Source organism: Zerene cesonia, chromosome 13, assembly GCF_012273895.1.
Source record: "Zerene cesonia ecotype Mississippi chromosome 13, Zerene_cesonia_1.1, whole genome shotgun sequence".
NCBI lineage: Eukaryota > Metazoa > Arthropoda > Insecta > Lepidoptera > Pieridae > Zerene > Zerene cesonia.
In genome coordinates this window covers 4,654,213-4,675,846 of record NC_052114.1, presented here as the reverse complement: position 1 = coordinate 4,675,846, position 21,634 = coordinate 4,654,213, and the positions used below count along the sequence as shown (strand labels likewise).

At 31.4% G+C, this 21,634-nt stretch overlaps 1 protein-coding gene across 3 annotated transcripts in view; it reads right to left on the bottom strand.

The window, feature by feature from the left end:
- Positions 1-20,454, bottom strand: part of LOC119831464 (cAMP-specific 3',5'-cyclic phosphodiesterase) — a 187,308-nt gene extending 166,854 nt beyond the window's left edge. The window contains exons 1-3 of one of the 3 annotated variants that reach the window (XM_038354824.1): positions 20,183-20,454; positions 16,790-17,337; positions 8,104-8,539 (exon numbers count right to left, since the gene is read on the bottom strand). In XM_038354824.1, the coding sequence (XP_038210752.1) occupies positions 8,104-8,192 (89 nt within the window). In that variant the 5' untranslated portion in view covers positions 8,193-8,539; positions 16,790-17,337; positions 20,183-20,454. Of the gene's footprint in view, positions 1-8,103; positions 8,540-15,042; positions 15,201-15,252; positions 15,394-16,789; positions 17,338-20,182 lie in introns of those variants that run through there. The other 2 variants (XM_038354825.1, XM_038354827.1) reach the window with 2 other exon arrangements.
- Between the last annotated feature and the right edge of the window lie 1,180 nt (positions 20,455-21,634).

The window sequence follows — 21,634 nt, the reverse complement described above, 5'->3', positions numbered from 1 at the left end:
TATTCGTTAGCACAACGGCGACGCTTACATCAATCGAGCAAACATTCATTTTGCCAGAAGTACTATAAGATACATCGTCTAATATCAATTGCTAAGGAAGAAAACGTAAACATTGAAATATTTCTTGATGCTTATAGACTATAATAAAAATATATTCCTACTCTACGCTACGATTCCTTATACTCAATAATATTTAATATAATTTGAGAAAATACTATTACCCAACCAAATCAGCTCTATTAAAGTATATATTTTACGTATTCTTTCTACATTGAAAACGTTACATTAAAAATGGATACATAATCCTAATCCCCACTTACATTTCTTTCAAATTTTCGTCTATCTTTCTATTATCCTTGGATTAAAATACTGCTGCGACGTAACAAACTACGAACAAAGGACTTTGTCAATTTGCAAATGTTAGACTGCTGTATTAGGCATGCGTCCCCAAAAACATATCTATATACTGGCATAGTAACAAAGAATAAAAAGCATAGCATGTATGGAAGCAATGAGAAAATCGATAGTATAACATTTGTACATAATACCATTTGTTGTTTTGGTTGTTGTGACATTGTTTGCAGCGTATTAAAGGTACATTGCTCCTTAAATATATAAACCCATTTATCTTTGAGAAAAACTTGGTCAACTGATATTGCTGTAACCCCACTGGGTTTCTTTCTAGAAATGTGATAAACATGCTTTCCGCCTGCCATCACACTGAACTATGGCATTTATTAAAAGCTGGAATGATACCCTCCATCCTCTTAGACGCTGTCGGATAAACCTATAGTGAAACATACATAATTAATATTTTTATTAATTTTTAAGAATTAATTGTTACTAACAAAATGAGTCTGAGTTACTTGAAGTTAAATTAAAATAAAGTAATTAATAATAATATTATTTCATTTCACCGTATCTACTATAATGTAGATAGAGTATGTTGCAAATAGTCACGTTGGCAAATTTTTCTAACAAATTCAGAGTATGTCTGGTTAGCTGTACATTGTCTTTGTATCACTCAAACGCAGATGAGATAATTTACGATGGTTAGACCGTTGAATTATGCCACAAGCAGACATTAATAATGTTCTATCAAGCCATTACAATAGAAAATTTCTATTCATTAAAGGCTAGAGCTATAATACAAAATATTGCCTGCAATAATAGAAATATATTCGAACGTAACTTTTCTTTAACATCCTACTAATATAATAAATACGAAAGTTTGTAAGAATGGATGTATGTGTATGTGAATGTTTGTTACTGTTTCACGCAAAATCTACTAAACCGATTGCAATGAAATTTGGTACGTAGATAGCGGGACAACTGGAATAACATATAGGCAACTTTTTATACCGATATTCCTACGGGTATACGCGGGTGAAACCGCGGGGCGCAGCTAGAAGGTTATAAAAAAATCGAAATAATTAAATTCATTCAGTTTAAAAACATGTATTAATGAACATTGAATATCTGAAAATATTTCTGCGTAACCTTTTTTAGGTAGATATTATAGTATAGATATAAATTTTTAAACAATTCAAATGCATTAATGTAAAATGAAAAAATATTTACATTTCTATGAAGGATTTCAGTAAGCACAATAACAGGTATACAAGAGTGTACAAATGCTGATATCACTACTGTTAAATACACCTCAGGCACCCGCGTTATTTGGCTGCAGTATTTATTTGTTTTATTTTGTTCTACGGGCAATACACAAAAGCGCCTTATTCTAATAACAATAAAAGGCGAATTTACAGGTTAAATTACTTGAATGCAGTCATGCTTTGCTATGCCGCAGTCCGATTATTAGGTGAATCATGATTTTTCTTTCATGTAAGAACTGCTGAATATAAGAGAAACAAAGAAATGTATATTTATAGAATAAAAGCTGGTTATAAGATCATTAAACAAGAGTTATAATTTAACGAAACAAAACTTAAACATTAAAACAATTAATTTATTAGCATGGATTTGTGGTTACAAATACCTTAAAACTTCCCTGATAAAAACAAAACTGTAATATGTAAGTTCCCTTTTTCTCATTTGAACATTGCACGTGCTAAATATTTATTTTGATTAAATAAATAATAGTTATACAAATATATGACATGCATAATTAAAATCCAATATCACAATTTCATCTGCTGTAAATTCATACAAGATGAATTCACACGCAAATAAGTTTTGATAAACGTACTTGTGTAGTATGCAAGCCTGTCTGAGCTTATTAGCTTTACCTGACTTGCAATCACGTTTGTGGGTACGTGATACGTTTTATCTCAGTCAGTACACTAGGACGAAGCAAGGAACTAGCTTTACAAATGAAATTTTCATTAGACCGTAACAATATTAAATTGAAATATTGTGAAAACTTACGTCCTTACAAGCTATGTTTTGGAACTTAAAAATTATGATGGATATTTTTTATCTGATTAATAATATTATATTTAAAACTATACAAAGACAAGAAGGTTGCTAGAATTCGCAACTGCAAAGAAATTGCTTCTTTTTTATAAATTATTTAGGAATGATGAATAAACTTTCTTATTAAATAAAACATTTTCAATAAAAAACATAAAATTTTGTAATTAGTTACATGCGAACTAATGAAAGAGACGAGAGAGAAAACTTGAAACATTGGAAACATGATTCTTCGATATAAAGGGTTGTTTATGTCACGAAAGACTTTACGCCACAGTAGTAACACGATTAAAACTAAAAAGGGGGTCTTAAGATATGATCGAAAATCTGTTGTCTTTCTACAAAACTGCCAGCATGAGTTTTGATAACAAATGACAACTGGGCAGTTAGTAACGTGTCGATCAAAAAATTGATAACAAATTACAACTGGGCAGTTAGTAACGTGTCGATCAAAAAGTGTGAGTTTATGTACATAACATATAATATCTCAATATTCGACTATGAGTGAAGTTTCGAACTATAACTACTTATAATTTAGTTTGTTATTAAAGGAGTTATAACAGATATTCATTCAACTTCAACACGTTGTTTTAATTATTGTATGGTTTAATGTATGATGAATTAAAATTCATCAAATTAATTGATGTAACTTATTAATACGATTTCATTTTATTTAAAATAATCCGACCATATTTTCAATCCTCGATTATGATACGCAATGTTGAATATTTGTAGCACGTGGTATACCGACCATACATTGAATATATCTAAAGAGTTTCTCAAATGCATTATGTAACATGTCTCATGTATAAACCTATATACATAGAGATTAGAGGTATGTATGATTTAAATTGAATATTACAACCCTACAACAAGGGCCTCGAGCATGTGATAAACTTGCGGAATGAGATAATTTCTGCAGGATTCAACTGTGTTATTTGTAACATTTGTTTCCTCCATAACGTTTTACAAACCCTGTTACAGAAAACGACTCATTGATAAGAATCTTTTGTCACAGTTTCGGAGTTCTTTGCATTAAAGTATTAAACTTAAATTATTTAAAGTACGAAGTTATAGACGTGTTTTGTAGATTAGTCTTCAAATGAAATTGTTTCTTTGAAATAAACAGCGTTCGCGTACAAATAAAATATAACTGGATTAAGATATGGTAGAACGGTAATAATAGGTACACCTATGTTTTCTAGAGATATGGCTTGCTCATGGATTAATTTATTAGTACAACGCTACGTTATAATAAAAGAGTCCTTCTTTTTATAAATTGTGTACTTGTCGATTGAGTACTATTAATTGTTAAACTTATAACATTTCTAGACTAATGAGGAAATTTTGTTTGGACAATTGTTTAAGTAGGATTATGATTGTTAGACTTATTTAATTATATATTAGATTTCTAGCATCCAAACGAGAAAAAGATTTATCTCAAATTACAAGTCTTATTTTTGTTTCCATATAATAATGTCGTAAAGTGCATAAAATGCATATTAATAATAAAACTAAATACAAAAACAAACCCTCCGTGGAGCAACTAAGTCCATTGTTAACTTAGTATAATGGCAAAATTCGATAAACTGATTATGTAGGTATAACACACTATTCAGACATCTTTTACCTTTCAATCAAACCATCTACATGTTACCGTGTCGACGGTGATTAATCATCGCAATATGTATCCTATACAATATATTATATATGTGTATTATGTCTGCCGTGAATAGGCTACGCATATACGCTACAACAAAAGCTGTCTGTGTGAATAGGAACCTGCTTAGAGCTTTGTAAGCTACGCCGGTTCACAAGCCGCAGTTATTTACTGCGAATTTTTGGTATTTGTGTTTTGTTTACGTTAACAATGCTATTTAAAGCCTCGTTATAATACTGTAGCTGAAGCTCGCGAATTTTATAATTCATACCTGGGGATAGATGACGATATTATAGCTAATTAAGAGAAGGCATTTAATTTATTTCAAACATAGACAAATTTATAACATTAATATTTAGATTACCTTAACAATTTGATCCTGCTGAAAAATTATTTGAAAGCAAATAAATGCAAAGCTTTCAAAATGCTGTAAAAGCTCCATGTATTGGCTCTTGTGAATTTTTATTTGTTTTGAACGAGACCAACGTCACTTCGTCTATAAAGCATTCTCACATAAGGTCGTTTTCCAATTAATAATTCGGTATGCAAATTCGCAAAATTCAAATACTAAACTAAACACTAAATAAGAGTCTAAATCATATCGTTCGATTTTTTTAGCACGATTTTGCGTTAAGAATGTTGATTTTTGTACGAATTTACTCATAGCTGCATTCGGAGAATAATTTTAATATTTTTTTCTCACATGTTCATTAAAAGTAAACCCTTACTTCATTCCAAAATTGTATCCATGGGATTTGATACATATATAATAGATTTGATACATATAATAAGTCCAGATTATGATAAAAACGGAATAAAAAACGTATTTTTCTTAAACTAAGAGTATGTACGTAAATTATATCTCCGCAGTTTTATTTGTTAGCGCATCATTTATCTCATGATCTAATGTAATACAAGGATTTTTAATGATATCAAAGCTTCGATTTCTATGAAAACTACAATGAAAAATAATTCATTTTGTCACTTATTTTCAGTTTTAATACATACTCAAACTAATGATCTTATTATTTATGAATGAGTGTATAAAAATGTTTAGAATACATTAACTATTATTTACTACTAGCTTCCCGCCCACGGCTTCGCCCGCGGAGTTAAAATCAAAAAATAGACAGTCCGAGTTTGGCCTGCTTAGTTACCCTTCCCGTGGAATTTCGGGGTAAGCTTTATCCTATGTCCTTTCTCAGATCAAAAGTTATCTTGGTACCGAATTTCATTTACATCGGTCCAACAAAAAAACACTTGTACCCCTGTTATTGTAAAAAAACCACTCAGACGTAAAGAAGAAGCAGACTGACAAAGTTACTTTGTCATTTAAAATATTGGTAGGGACTTTAATAGACAAGATTTATTTTTAATTTTGTATTATATAAATTGTCACACAGCATCCTTTATCACATTCCAAAACAGCAAAAAACGGTACAAAGAGGTTGGATTTCAGTTTAGTTAGCCACCAACCCTTAATTTCGCCAATTTACAAGTTATGATTAAACCTTTTTTAGGTGGCGATTCTTACAGACGCTTAAATATTTTAATTACATTTTAAAATAAACGGAATTTTATTTTTGCGTTCTAAAGTAGCAATGCCAAAAAATTAAAATGCCCCTCACGTTAAAATTTACATAATTAGTTTTGTCTTCAATTTGTAGTTTATTATGTAGGTATCTTTTATAAAGATTTATACCTATTGTTCTTCTATCACTATACAGGTATCTATGGTGGATCCGACAGTCATTGACGGTATGGGACAATATGTGTCATGACGCTCGTTTCGATCTTGTCGTGTTAAATAGTGTTGAGTTCCGACAGTGAGAAATGCGTGGGTTCTTCTTGGTATTGTTTCATGTTTACGTAATTGGAAAAAATTCCATGCCTCCGTAGAACACATATTTTAACCAAATACCTATACAAACACTTTGTTATAATTCTGGTGCCTTTTGAAATGCATATTTGGTGGAGAATGTATCATAATTGTAATGCCTTATTTAAATGTAAATGTAAACCCTCATAGGAGGCCTGTGTCCCAGCATTGTGAACATATATAGGTTGATGATGATGATGATGAAGATGATTTAAATGTAAAAAAAGATTACAGTTATTCTTATAATTACACTATTTTGCTTACTTACTATACTTTAATCTATGTATATTATTAGTTAATATGAATATTATTAGTTAATAATATACATAGATTAAAGTACAGTCGCGCGTTTCCAATATATACATAACGCTCGAAAATTACAAGTTTCATGTCACACGCATTTCTATATGGCAAAGACCTTGTCCTACAGTTAGATATTCCAATTCTATTGCTAATGTGCGAACTAAATAGTCATTTTAGAGTGTCCTAAATAGAATTCACGGAATTTCTGTAATTACTCAGAACTCTAAATGACATTAAGGAGCAGATTGAGAACAAAACTATTTTAAATTGAAAAAGTTGTTTGTGACTAAGGGACAGTTCGAGCACAGCCGCAAAGTTTGCTAAGTTGCTCTCTTCGAAGCTAATGGTAAGAAATTGTGTAAATTATTAATACATTTCCTACTGCTGTTAGCGCGGTCTATAGAAAATTTTTATCTTGCCCTGTTTTTAAACTTCAATAAAAATATGGTTTGCATTGTACACTGAAGCTGAAAATCGTGTATCTACATAGAAAGTCGGTAAGAAGGGAGTCTTTTTAACTTACATATTAGTAACAACTATGTCATATTTTATGACAATAACATTTAAATCCCATCGAAAAACAGAATTAAAGTACAATAAATAATACTAAAAATGAAATGAAATATATGATAAATCTTTTTTTGATGCGTGTTCTATTGCTGTTTTTAAATCCTTTTATACTTTTCTTTCTTTATTTATATTCTGTGTACAGACACAGATTTTATACTGTTTTATTATATGTATAGTTTTCATACTAGGTGCTAGTAATGTGTTAGTAATGGTCGACCATAAACTCGGTTATTCCTTTTACGACATATAGCTCACGTCTCACGCGTTTGTTAACAAAGAAAACAAATTATGTATTACCTTAGTTCCCAAAGTTGTATATACGACACGAATAATTTTAAAGTGCTATCACTAATGATCATTTATGACTTGCGGAAATTTTTGATGGATTTTAAAATGTCTGGATAGAAAATTTATTTCTATATCAAGTTGATTTGAATCATAAAGATTTTTGTTGTTTCCTCACGGGAAGACTATAAATAAACATAATATAAACCCTTGTTTTCACTTCTTCGCAATCATGGTTATTCTGATTTTACACTACAACTCTCATGAAATATATTAGTGGGCGGTATTAGTCAAAAAAATACTATTATATGATGATTTTTATTTGCTGGAGTGTGAAGAAATTTCAAACTTGCATACCCGTTTATTCTGTAAATCACTGCATTGAACACACATGACAAAAGTAACTAATGGCTTAGTAGCCATTAAGATCGTTTAGATAATAATTTTGAACAAATGGAAAAAAAGTATCCTGTAAAATACCTTTAAAACTTTGTTTCCGTTGTTTAATTTAGTTTTACATTATCAATTAATAAAATTAAATTATTAATGAAAGAAGTCAGTTCTTGTATAAATTTTCCTCTTATTCTTTTTACAATTACTATCAAAATAATTAACAGAGACTACCTGATGGTACCTGTCTACGTGGTGGTAGAACTAAGAAATTTTATAGTGCTTATTATAAAAGTATAAATCATTATTTTATATAAAAAAAAAACAAAAGAAAATGAAATATATGTATGAACAATAAATGTAGACATAAATTTTCTAAACGAATATAATCATTACCCTTCTAATTACTGTCATTAAGCTTAAAGACATAACAATGGTTTAAGAGCTTTTATAACACGCATTAACTACGACTTTTATTTAATGCGCTGTGGCCTACTTTTACAACTGTATAAAATTATCTCAGTAGATAAAGTGTTGCAGCCGTAAAACACAGGTGGATTAATGCTTCGTATGAAAAACTCACCGGACGTTGGCGAGGGTATGTCTTCTGCTCTTGAGGTAACGACCATGATATTTTTGTAGTTCTCCAATGCTGCCTTGTTCGGCCTGCATCCTTACGCTTTGTGGCTGCGGCGGAGGCGCCTCGTCCCCCGATTGGCCGGAAGGCGACGCACTGACCGCGTTAGAGCCACGCTTGCGGGCCTTATTTGACTTTCTAGCAGCCGCTGATACGCATATCTTAACTGACGATGGACTACCGAAACCTCGCTTCTTTCCTGAACTTCGCGATGACGTATAGGCAGTGTCAGTACTACTCCTCGTACTCTTGTAGGAAGGAGTGAGGGTTGCGTCTGTAGCGTCTTCCAGGGGCCAATCGGAATCGTCCTCTTCTTCTATACCAGGTAAAGGGGATTGCTGTCCAAGAGGGCGTGGAGAGCTTATTATAGGCTCGGGAGCAACTGTAAATCAATAAAAAAATATGAATTTTATACATACTTAATACATTTAAACATATTTGATTGATATATATCATTTATATATTATAAGCGAACATTTTACTAAACAACATATGATTTTTCATATTTAAATCATGTTTCGACTGTAGGAATAGCAAGTGAATAATATAAAATATTACGATTCTGAAAGCATCTCTTCGTTTCAAGATTTTTTTCAGAATTTTAATTCGACGGTAGTCATTTTGTACTCGAATACCTAATGACTAATTTTCACCTTTCTGTAATATAACTAACTAGTGACGGTTGGAATACAAAAGACGCGGCCCGTTTTCAGCATAAAAATAACTTATTTTTGAATAAATTTTAATAAATTTATGATTTCACTGAATCAGGTTTTAGAGATAAGTTAATTTGGTGGAAATAAATACTGCAATGAATGATGCAATAAAAGGAATATTATTGAACATAGCAATCTGTTTTATAAATTGCTTATACTTTAAGATCATTCGACTCCACCTATATTTTTTTGCCAACTTCTGAAGCAAAAGGAGAATATTTTGTGTTCGTCTGCATGTGTTTTTATATATATGTAGTATACTCAGGTACCGTTACCATCAAGTCAAAATCTGATTTTGTTTTTTTTTTGTTATTTGTATCTCAATATGTAACTTATATCTCAATTTTAGAATTAATTCAGCCCTATAAGTATAATAATAACGTGTGTTACGGATGAAATTTATTTGAGCAATAGATACTAGACACTATGTAACACTATGTAAAGTAGATAAATACTTGAAGGTAGTCGACTTCTTGTCTGGCACTGACTTCAAATACATGATTAGGCAGCGATTATAATAATTATTTAAAAAACAATATTTTTCGCTTTTGTGCGCCAATTTGTGATTTTAAAATCTAGTTTATTTTTGATTTTATTATCAATATTTTATTATAAACGTCACAACAACACAACCCCCCCCCCTTAAATTAATTATTTTTTTTATCAAAATTCATCAATTTTCATCAGACGACTTATCACTTTGAATCACACATCAAAATGTCTGCCATTTATTATATATCTATAAATTATTCATACATAAATCTATAATATGTATAAAATTAATATTGTTCCATTTTGAGTAGGTTAAGCTTTTAATGTTATTGAGTTTACGTACATCAAACATGATATGAAATTACCACATAGTAGGCGGATTTAATTAGAGTAATCATGCAAACTAAACTACTTGTAACAATATCATTTCAATACGGATTTTGGTCGATGTAATTATTGAACTCACCTTAATTTTAATAAATTATTAAAATTACAAACAAAGCTCTTTGAATATAGTAAACATTAATGGACACTAAATATAGAGTTGAACATTTTTGCTACATCCTATTTTCATTTATTTCCCATCCGCTATCAGAGGTTACTTCTTAACCGTGCTTTTTCCTAAAGTTAATTCACTTCTCTTGAATACAGGGTGTAGGTATCAGATTAATTAAATAAATGGAGACTACTTACAAATTAAAAACATGAGAGTGTGGGATAGTGGTACCCTAACGGAAAGCAGATTTCCGTTAAAACCATAGCACGCGTATTGCTCTGAACAGAAGATGGGTCTTTGTGTTGAGTATGAATAGCATTCGACCTAATTTATTCTCAAGTATGAGAAATAAATATGTCTTACTGAAATAAACCAATATTTTTTATATATAGATACAATGGCAATATAAGAGATGTTGCCATTGCTGGATTGGAACAATATTATTAGCCTCGCGTGGCGTAACTTACGAAATAACGAAGGCGAAAATCGACGTTGTCCCCAGAGACTGAGCTAAATTAGAACGTAGTGTAATAAAATGTTTTGCTAGGAATATTATATCGTATAGTTTATGCTTCAGTATGAGTTGAAAGTGGGCAGTATGAACCAAAACGTGAATATCAAATATTTTAAACTAATATTGTTTAGTACGTATATGACGCACATGTATTCAAATTTCTCTCCGGCTACATCAAAGGCAATTATTTAATGAAAGTTGTGTATGGATAATTTATTTTTGCTTCTCATAAAATCCTATCTAACCCCACTAATATAATAAATAAAAGAGGTAATATATTAGTGTAGGATGGTTGCTATATTATTATTTAAATATAGTTTGATATTTATAAGGCCTCATTATAAAGTTTCCGAAGAAATTACTTGGCATCAAATTATGGCTGCTTGATACAAAAGAAAGGAAGGCTTTGACCCGAGAACCACATATTGTTATATTGATTTACTATTATTTTATATGGTTCTATAATAAGTTTTTTTTTTGCAAAAAAATTTTGAGCCAATTTGAAGCCCAACAAAAAATCCAGTTGACATTTGGGAAGGTCGGGATAGCAGGAGTAGGCATGACTTAGAAAAGTTAGCAAATATAATAATAAAAACTCATACCAAATGTAATATTTAAAAGAGTAAATCTACACACCAGTTAAAGCAAGCGATACAATATCAGAGTATTTATAAAATGCATGTCGCGTTGAGGGCCGTGGCTTATGCAGTAAGACTACGTTCAAATTCGTGAAGTAGCTTTTATGATATCTGAACTCAACATTTTGTGACAATGAAGACAAGCTGTATGCTTAACTCAATACTCGTAAAAATATTCAACAGTATAGAGACTTAGAGATGTTCTTGTGTCGGTCGGTTATATTAGGTCGGAATATCTCAAAGTACGGGCACTTATACTATTATGTCTCACGTATATCGCTTGCCTTCGTTGAGATACATCACTAAATGAAAACAACATAAACACAAGAATGTAGTTTACCTTTGGATTAATACACTGCAGCTAGCTAAAATCTTTTGTGACGATATTTTCAATGATAGTCGTTAGAGTCACGATCGGGACTAAAATAGAAAGACTTTGTATATAGGATCTATAACTGACTCGATTAGCAGAGTGTTTTTATAAATAGATTGCTTGCTAATAGATATTAGTTTAAGTGACTAAATAAATATTGATATTGAGTAGGGTGATAGCATACTTAAATGCTTTCCAACATGATACAAAAATTGATATTATAAATTATAATAATATTACAGAACAAAGTCGAAACGTTGACAAAAAAAGCTTGAGAAAATAAATGAACCAATAATCATAAATAACCTTTAATGCGGCATTTTTTAATAAAAGCATACAGATAGAATTTCCATCAAGCTTCATGATTTAATATTCAAAATAAAAGTCCGCGCTAAGAAGATTATTTCAAATTCAATTTAAATTTGCTGTTTACACTGCTTTGCCATTTCTTGATTAGTTTGCTAGATTTTTGTTTCTTAATTTTTATCTATTCTTGATTATATCATAATTATTAGGTGGTGTATGGGAGTATATATTTATTATGTAAACAACTTTACATAAATTTCATCTACTTTTTATAATTATTATCCTCCTTAAGTGTATGTTTTTAATTTTGATCTAAATTTTAGGAACGTACTTTAAATAGCAATGTATTAATAGTATTTTTAAGTAAACATTTCATAACAGCGGGCGTGGTCAGGGAAACCTCACAATTTTTATTCAAAGTCTTTCATTTCTCTTTCAATCTTTCATTGAAAAATATATATTGGTATTTCATTCACTACGAAGAGACAGGATACATTAAATAGAGTAAAAAGTCAATAATAGAGTAAATATTTATATAATCGTAGCAATTTTAACAATTTCGCACGAACGAAAAGTCGACCGTGGACATTAACATTGGAAGCAATGACAGACAGATAAATATACAAACTTGAGACACGAAATTATAAAAGCACGTTTAAGTCGACACTTTTAAAATAATGATAATAAAATATGCTTTTTTTAATTTTTTAATAGGGTGACGAAAGGTCAAGGCAGTTTTCTTCCATTTTTTATAAAAGTAATATCGCACCTTATAACAAACGTGAAATTAATGTCAATATCATTGGATCGCTTGCAATGGCTATCGATCCGCCCATTGTAAATATTGGTAGGAACGAGGCCGCTCCTACCGACTATCTATTGACGCTATTGTGGTGTAGTCAAATTGCGATGAGAGTTGAAACTTTACACTTTGATTGCCAATAATGTAACACGTTGCTTACCTAATTGCTTTGATCAATGACATCTATATACATAAAATAACATCACTCTAAAATATATTCCACATCACCGAGATTTAAATAAAACCATATAAATAGGGTAAATGAAAAATCTAATTAAGTCTACGCAAAGCACGCGTACAGTCGTAGGCAAGCCATGATGTATGTTTGTCATAAAATGTTTGTTTTTCATTAAGGAAACTACATTTTTAGCAAACGCTTATTTGCGAGACCGTTATACATTCATGCATATTTATATTTGTACTTACAAAGGCGGGGTAAGTAAATACTTTTTTTAATCATAAAATAGTATTACAAATTGTCTGGTTTTAGAAAAAACAACTGTTTTACACCAATATGTATATGATATACTCATATATAAATGATGTTTGATAATGCCATTATGTATTAATATGAACAATATATTATACCTTCAAATATTTGGTACGTCATAATTAAATTATCAGGATCCAATAATGCAAATGAATGGATATAGAGCAGGGAACGCCATTACTGAAAATCAAATTTACATAACGGTTGAAACCGGTCAGTAAAGAGTTAATGGAAACTAGTGTTATATGAATTTGACATGTCATTAAATAATTTGCATTATTATGCTAAACTCACACCCTTCGTCACCCGCAAAGCAGTCGTGCAATTATGAGTATGTATGTATGTTTACTGTCTCTATACCTATTCCTATATATCATAAATTAAAGTAGCCCTTCCATTGAACCACACATTTATTTAACTGTCTTTGGTTTAATTAAAACAAAACCTTTTATATAACATAATATGTTACATATATCATTATTTATTTATTTATTTGTCATATCAAAGAATTTTATTAAAAAGACTATTCCTAATGATTATTCTATGACGAGAGTAATGAGAGACGAAAAATAATTTACGTTTTAAATTTTACACGAAAAATTTTAATTTATAATCTATTCTTAATGTCATAGATACATAAAAAAGTAATTCCAGTGAATACTTAAACATTTTATGAAGAATCCTAAAGTTTTTCAAGATAAAAGCTTCCACGTTATTTTTTTATCAGCGGTGGAGCCTCCTGGCTTCATTTTCGTTTTCTCGCCTAGAAAATATATTTTTTGTATAATTAGAAGTAGAACGGAGAATGCAAAAATAAAACACATAATAGAAAACTATTATATATAGCAACCTTGATTGTCTAGAATCTAGATATTTTTATTCAGAGCCCATGCTATATAATGTGTGATACTGATGAACACAATATCTCTTAAGTGTTACAAGGTCACATTTATTAAATATCTTATGTACTTTGTCCACGATTTCCTGCTCTTAAAAACCAAGCGTAAAGCATTGGTTTTTTTTAGGTATCAGTAACAGAATTTTAATGGGATTTATCCATAATCTTGAAACTTTTCCTTACAAAGAATGCCGCTGAAGTTCCTACTTAAACGATACTAGCTATATTAAAATGCGAAAAGTTAGACATGGTTATTAAATTATAACTTGTGGCTCTTCAATATGCAAATGAAAAGTTCGCAAAAGGTTGTACACAACTGTAGCTGTTCCCGATCGATAGTTCAAGAAGCCACTTAAATAACAGATAAATCTCTAGAGAAATAATTTCGCTGTATTCACGAAATGTAAGCGACTTTAACTACACTTTAACTAGGGTTTTTAAAATATTTTTTCGCCCAAATTAGATTTGTATTTCATCATTATCGTTTATTACAAGAATTTATTATTACACTTAAAATATATCACACTTTGTTTTAATATAAACTCAATCATGTGCTTAGGCAAGTTAATTTTGAAGTTTAGTAAAATGTTCGTTTAAATCTAATGGAAATAATTATTACAAGTAACTACGGAGAGGTCATCTTTAAATATCTTCATATTAAAATGTACTGAATATTTTAATTATCGTCCTAAATCTTGAAACCCTTCAGAGACAAAAATTCATTAACTAAGGGTCACTCGAGGTTATCTGGCTTCAAATCTTAACTTAGAATATGTACATTGAAAATTTTCTTTTTATGTTATTGGGATTTAGCAGGATTTTTATACAACGTTATTTATTTTATTAAATAAAAACCAATACGTGAATTGCACACATTAAATCATGGAAACTATTTTGGTTAAAAGGAAATACAATATGTATCATATTTTATTGATTCTGAGAATAACTTGGAATATAACTATCGATTTAAGAAACTTAATTTTAATGTAATTTCATCACGTAATAAAAGACAAATATCACCCTTTGATTAAAATGGTTGAATTTATATAATCCTGTTTAAGCTATAACCTTTTAAAGATAGTATATAATAAAATAATTCATATCTCTTTCAAACAAACCCACTCAGCAAGCTAATGGACCCGGAAAATTATGTTACTTACGAGTACCGGTTAAAGTAGAGAGGGTAACTAAACGAAATGCAGACGACGTTGCGGTGAACGTTCATGTTTACATACAATTATAAAGAACTGCAACACTTGCATTATGCACGTTCCCATAATTATCCAATTAGCTTCATATATGCTACTCTGACAGATATATCTAACCACCTAATCACTATTTGTAATTAAAATACTCATAAAAATACATACACCAATTTCATCGCTACCCAATAACTAAACTACACCACCTCACTCACTAACACTTCATGAAATACAACTTTTTCATGCGACCCATAGTTGCTCACATTAGCATAGATAACGAAACCGTATGATAGACCGTACCAAATGGAGATCGCAAATCGACTAATTCTGTTAGCGGCAACTCGTACTATAAAAGTGTGCATACTTTGACATAGAACAGTGAACATTGAAATGTCATCACATCGCTTGACTGCGAGACTGATTTAAACTAGTATTCTAAGGGAACTAACTTGACTTGACTTTTGAATTTCAGCAATAAGAATCACTTTACAAAATTTGCATTCAATTTTCATTGTACTTTTCCTAATATTGGTGAAATAGTAATAAAAGGCGCAACATCTTTTCCATTATGAAAACTTGATAGATTTTGTCTATTTTCAAAAAGATTGCGTTCAGAGTAGCGAACTATTATCGGAACACGGATGGGCTGTAAAATGGAGTAAGGCATACATATACGGATAAGTATATTACGGCCTCAGGTCCTTTCCATAGTAAAATGTTAGTCCCAAATGCCTATATTTTATGGAAGGAGAGCAATAATATCAGAGAAAACCGGGCAAAGCATTTCGTGGCTTGGCTCGTTCACAACCTTGTGAATTTTTATTTAAACATAAGAAAAAAGTTCTAGCTGAAAGAACCTTTTAGTATGGTTATTTATAATTATCTTGAGCAAACCCTTAACCGTATTCGAATTGTCACAAAAACAGAAGACACCATCTTTCTGATAAAATAAAATCAGACAACTCGGTTTCCCCAGTAAAAAGTTATAATGGAAACACATATCACAAGGTTTTTTTTTTTAAGTTTCGAAATGATACAGTGAACATTTTGTAAATATACACACCAACAAAAACTAGGAATAATTTACATTTCGTCAAAAATCCAAATAAAATATAAAATATGTACCAGATTTTGTCCTAAAAGATATTTGAAATTGATTACATCGAGCGTATTAAAAACTATGTGATAAAACGACACTGAAAAGAAGAAGTCACAATACACGTTCTATTAAAAAATGTTGTCATTAAATGTGCTTTTTAAAACTTTCAATGACAGCGTACAAGTTGTATGTTTAAAGGTTTAACGATTACTATACATCAAGTTAAGGTACGAGCGAGGGTTTAACATACTGCAATACGAATACAAAAGGAACCTCAATGTATTATGCTATTAAACGGGCCGCGATATAACGATTGATGTGAAGCCGTGGCGAATATCCCTTAACTGAGAGCTTAATGAAAATTCAACAGTCTGCCTTAATGTTACATAATGCACTGGCATACTTAACATACATTGAAGATCGCTATAAAATTCAAGGTCAACGACCCAAATATTTCTTTACACTACTTTACTTCTACCGTATGTATTTTATACATAACTTTACCATCTCTGAAGGGTTTCAAATTTTAAATGGATAATTGTTTAATTAGATGTGTCCATGGACACAAACAAAACTTATGAATATGAGATTTATAAATAGCCTTACCGTATTCCTTATGTGAAGTTTGCGGGCTGCCTTCCCTCAAGGCATAGTCGGCGTCGTCAGGCGCCGCCGTGCGCGCCCCGCACCAGGGCACGCAGCAACGGAACACCCCCCCTCCCACCACCTTGCTGCCGTCTGCGCCTTCCTACCCAATGCGCACCCGCAGACCGAACACACACTAGCAGCACAACCCAACACTAAACACTTTAAAATCACCATTCGCAATTCACTGTCGGTTCTCGCGGCAAATAACGTGGCGTCCTATTTCTACAATTGGCACGTATAAAAAGCGTAAGTGTAAGAAAAGCTAGTTCAGTCTTGAGAGTTGGCGAAGATAAAATTTGTTGATATGTCAGTCTAGCGTTTGAACATCAAGTTATTGATATTTAAAAGACAGTAGATATTGTTTTAGAATGTAAGAGTATAAAGGCGATAGATATTTTAAGTTATACATAATGTTCAACCAGTTTGTAAGAAGAAAATATTTCAATATATTATTGTTTTGCATTTCATTCATTAAACACTAAATTTAACCCATACTTGCAGCTGTTCTGAAATTTGTAATCAACATGCTTTCGATTCACTAAAAAAGTACAAAACATTTTTAATCGTATTCTAGCTTTATTTATTTTGCTCTTCAAAGTTTTATTGCAATCAAATAAAATCATTGTTTTTACTAGTTTCACTAGATTTAAATTGATAAAAATAAGAGTAAATTCCCGTATTCGTATTTATAAAACGGTATCACTTCTAAAATGAACCCTTAACACTTCTAGAATAAATGAAATCTTTATATCTTGTGAGACATGTAATCTCATTTAATTCTTTCTATTTGCGTAATAAACTATACAAAAATATACAATACTACAATTGAATTGTAGTGGAAAATATCGTAAAAATGCTAAATTCATACATCACAGTGCATTATGATTGTGACGAAAAGATAATCCACACGTATTTGCTGGCAAGTCCCCAATTAACCACATAATAATTTCTCATACAGTTATTAATGTTGAATGCAAACACTTGTCTTATAAAGGTACGGAAATAGAAGAGGCCGATTCGCCGTTCGCTTCTTTAATTGAATTCATTCTGTGTATGGAAGTCATAGATTTATGCTGAAAAGAAATATCAAATTCGTATTTCGAACGAACAGGCGCTTATTTAAATATAAGCAACAATTTCAATATGTATATTTAATGATGTTATTATATCTTGTATAAAGTTACACAGTGCTACAACATAGCTGATGTAATATAGCTTGGTATAAGTAGTTATTGATATAGTTCTATTTTATTAATAATAGTTATTTAGCATCCCGGCTTCGCCCGTGCTACATATAGCTTACAGCTCAGGAATCACGTAGTATACATCCAACGGTTACAAAATTTTTGAAAATGGGCCAATAGTGCCTGAGATAAAGGCGATCACACAAACAATCTCTTCAGGTTTATATTATTAGTCAGTAAATTTTAAATCGTTAAATGTCAAATTTTATTTTCATAAATAATAATCTTAATATTGTACGTTAATTAATAGCTAAAAACTGATTTAATTTCTAGAGGATTGAAAGTGACAAGAACTATACAATTTAATATTCCTCGCATTGTATAACTCTCTTCACAAATAACAATATAAGTAGCTATATTTGCTGGATAAACTAACAACAGTAGAAACAATAAACAATGAGATCTTTATCAATGCCTATTATGTCACTACCGCAAACATTATTATCGTTAAACGCTTTGAATGACGTTCAATCCTAACTAAATAATGAAATTAAATAATTCCACTGTGACATTTTGTAATAAATCCTGAAGGAACGGTCGGAACTCTAAACAATGGTTTAAAACAATGGGATTATAAATAAGACAATGTCATGAGAATAATAACTGCCCGTGTTAGGTATTCAGCCACCAATAGTGATAGACACAATCAATTACTTCTCGTTGAGCGGTCGTTGCGTTCAATTGCGAGGTACGAGTCAATTTTGCACTCGTCATCAGTGAATTGACGAGAAAAGCAAAACTGTGTCATCAATGTCAATCGTACGGATTATACCACCTGAAACCTATTTCTGTTTATGACTTAAGATAATTGTTACGGAATTTTAGAATTGCGTTTAAGTTTAGACACTTCCATCAGCAAATCTAGTAGCATTCTGTTTTTATAATGATTTCTTATTGGAAATCACGGTTTCCTTCTAAGGACAGAGCCAAATTCGTTGTTAGTTTAAATTGAATAAATTGTTTAATTGACTTAATTTAAACATTCACATTGATCACCATTCAATTGAAACATTTAATATTATCCATCAATTGTATTGGCGCTTTATATTAGGTAATTATTAATTTATGTTAGGTAATTTAAATTTTATTTAACAAGCTGCGCTCTTACTAAATATTGTTCCATCGATATTTATAAAATGACTGCGCTACACGAGTATACAAATCTTTAGATAAATATTTTCATCGGATGAATTGGCGCGTTGATGATCTGTGTATATCAAAACTTTACATTTATACAACTCTAGAAACAAAGACCAATACAATAAATACTTTTTATGAAATCATTTCTTTCATATTGCTACGAAAGCCTAAAAATAAATTAGATTTGCTCTGTATTTTACTTTATATATCATACACAAATAAACTTGTGTTACATGATAAATTTATTCAGACGTCTACAAAATATTCTAAGATTTTTCTGAAGAATCTGTTTTCTAGCTGATAAGTCATGGGTGCCGTGTGTTTATTTTTGTTCCTCTGAAGGCTTTCGATACGCTTTTATTTGTTTGCATTGCGGTGTGTTTGCTTCGCTCTAGGAATAACAAAAAGAATCCTGATCTTTGTATTAAACAGATTTGTTTTCTAGTTTATTATCAGATAATTTACTGCTCAAAGACATAGTTTTTAAACATTCAACAGCCCGTTATATAAGAATAAAACTACTCAATCTTCGACACTTAACATCATATAATAGAGGTGATAGTACAATAAAAATATAAACACTTATTAATAATGTTAACATTAAGAAAGTCAACGATCGTATAAACAATCAACAAGTAGGGGACTTGTTCTATACAACTTCAATATTACAGAAAATAAGCGTCGCGGAGCTGGTAAACGAACGAAAATTCGATTTAAGGAAGCCACCATCGACTATCATTTACTTGTTACTAAATTTTATATGAAATTAGCGCCCAAACCACGTTACGTCGTAGAGCGCTAATGAATGTATTTTACTGCGTGATTATCAGATTAAGCTGTTATCTCATATGTCGTAACGATGATCATGTCGCCTGAAATAATTCAGAATGCCTACATAAACCCAAATAAACGTAACCCATTAGTGAACCGATAGCATGTTAATCTACTATCTATTTCACGGACTCACATTACACAATATAATGAAAACGATCTTTTAATGATGTTTCGAGGGAAAATGAAAATCACGAGTCTGAAAACATTAAAAGCTCGTAGCACACACAGAACATAGGTCGATAGAGTGAGATGCGGTATTGTGAATGTGGGACGAGCCGATGCCGAGCACACAGCGAGACGGACACGGCACGGCCAGAGTCAGCAGTGCATCTCACGTATTCCACATGATACGCGGCGGACGGGCAAGGCGCGGCGGAGCGGCCTCGATCGTCGCGACGGCCGGCGGACCGCGACTGGAGCCGTGGAGCGTCGCTGCGCCTCGCAGCCTAGAGCCTCGAGCGAGCGGGACGCATATACCGCTCCGCGTCGCGCCACTCCTACGATTTTAGCCCTTGAACCCTCCAACTTAATCTTCATTTACCTTGCTCACACCAGCGCTCTTAGCATCTACGACCACTGATGTTGCCTCTTCGCGGGTGTTCGTTTTAGTGGTATTTCGGAGACGCAAGAGATAGAGATGCTGTGCGGCCGGTACGTTGACGTTGTATCGAACGTGCGTTTGACTTGTTGTTTGACCGTGAACGTATTCCAACCATGCCACTGTTATGCCGGCACAGTATTGTTCTACTCATGTCCTCTACAAAATAATGACGGTGACTTGACTTTATTGCATCACTTTAGGCATTATATATAACAAAGCTTCTCCTGTGGGCATTTAAATATAAAAGTTTTATATATTAATAAGTGATAGAATTTATTTAAGAAACGAGTTTTTACTGAATTCTTTCTAGAAACGATTTTAATGAATTTTTTTGGGTATTCAAAAATAGTTGAGATTTGCAGGACGAACGTGAAAGTTAAATTAAAAGAAAATCGTATTCATTTGTGCAAGTTCAGAAAAGTTAGTCATAAAATTAAAGATTTTGTTTCCGAGAAATAAATTTTTGAATAAATAACAATACAAGAATGATAATTATTTTCTGCAACATAATTTACAGAAAATTCATTTATTATAGAGCGTCACAAAATTTATTTAATATCGATAAAAGTATTCAAAAGCATCCGATAAAAACGTAAACACGGCCATTAAAGTATATCACTAACGAAATAAAATTTTACTGCCCCGAAGTACCATTTCCTGTGAAAACGCTATTTCGACGGAACGCAGTGGCCTCGGGTAAAACTACTTTAAAACGTCGCCCTGCGAGAGCACCTGAACACATCAACTTGAATAAAGAAAACAGTTTACTCCCGACAGTGCAATATTTATTTGATATAGAAAGTATTTGAATCGAAGAAAAGTTTCAAAAATTCTATAATATAGCAGTTGGGAAAGGTCATATTGCAATCTGTTTATAGTGTGCAGGTGATCGCACGAAATATGCTTGAATATGATTTATTTATTAAACTCATATAATTAAAACAAAGCTTGTAACCTTGTTCGGATGGCTTTATGTTATTAAAT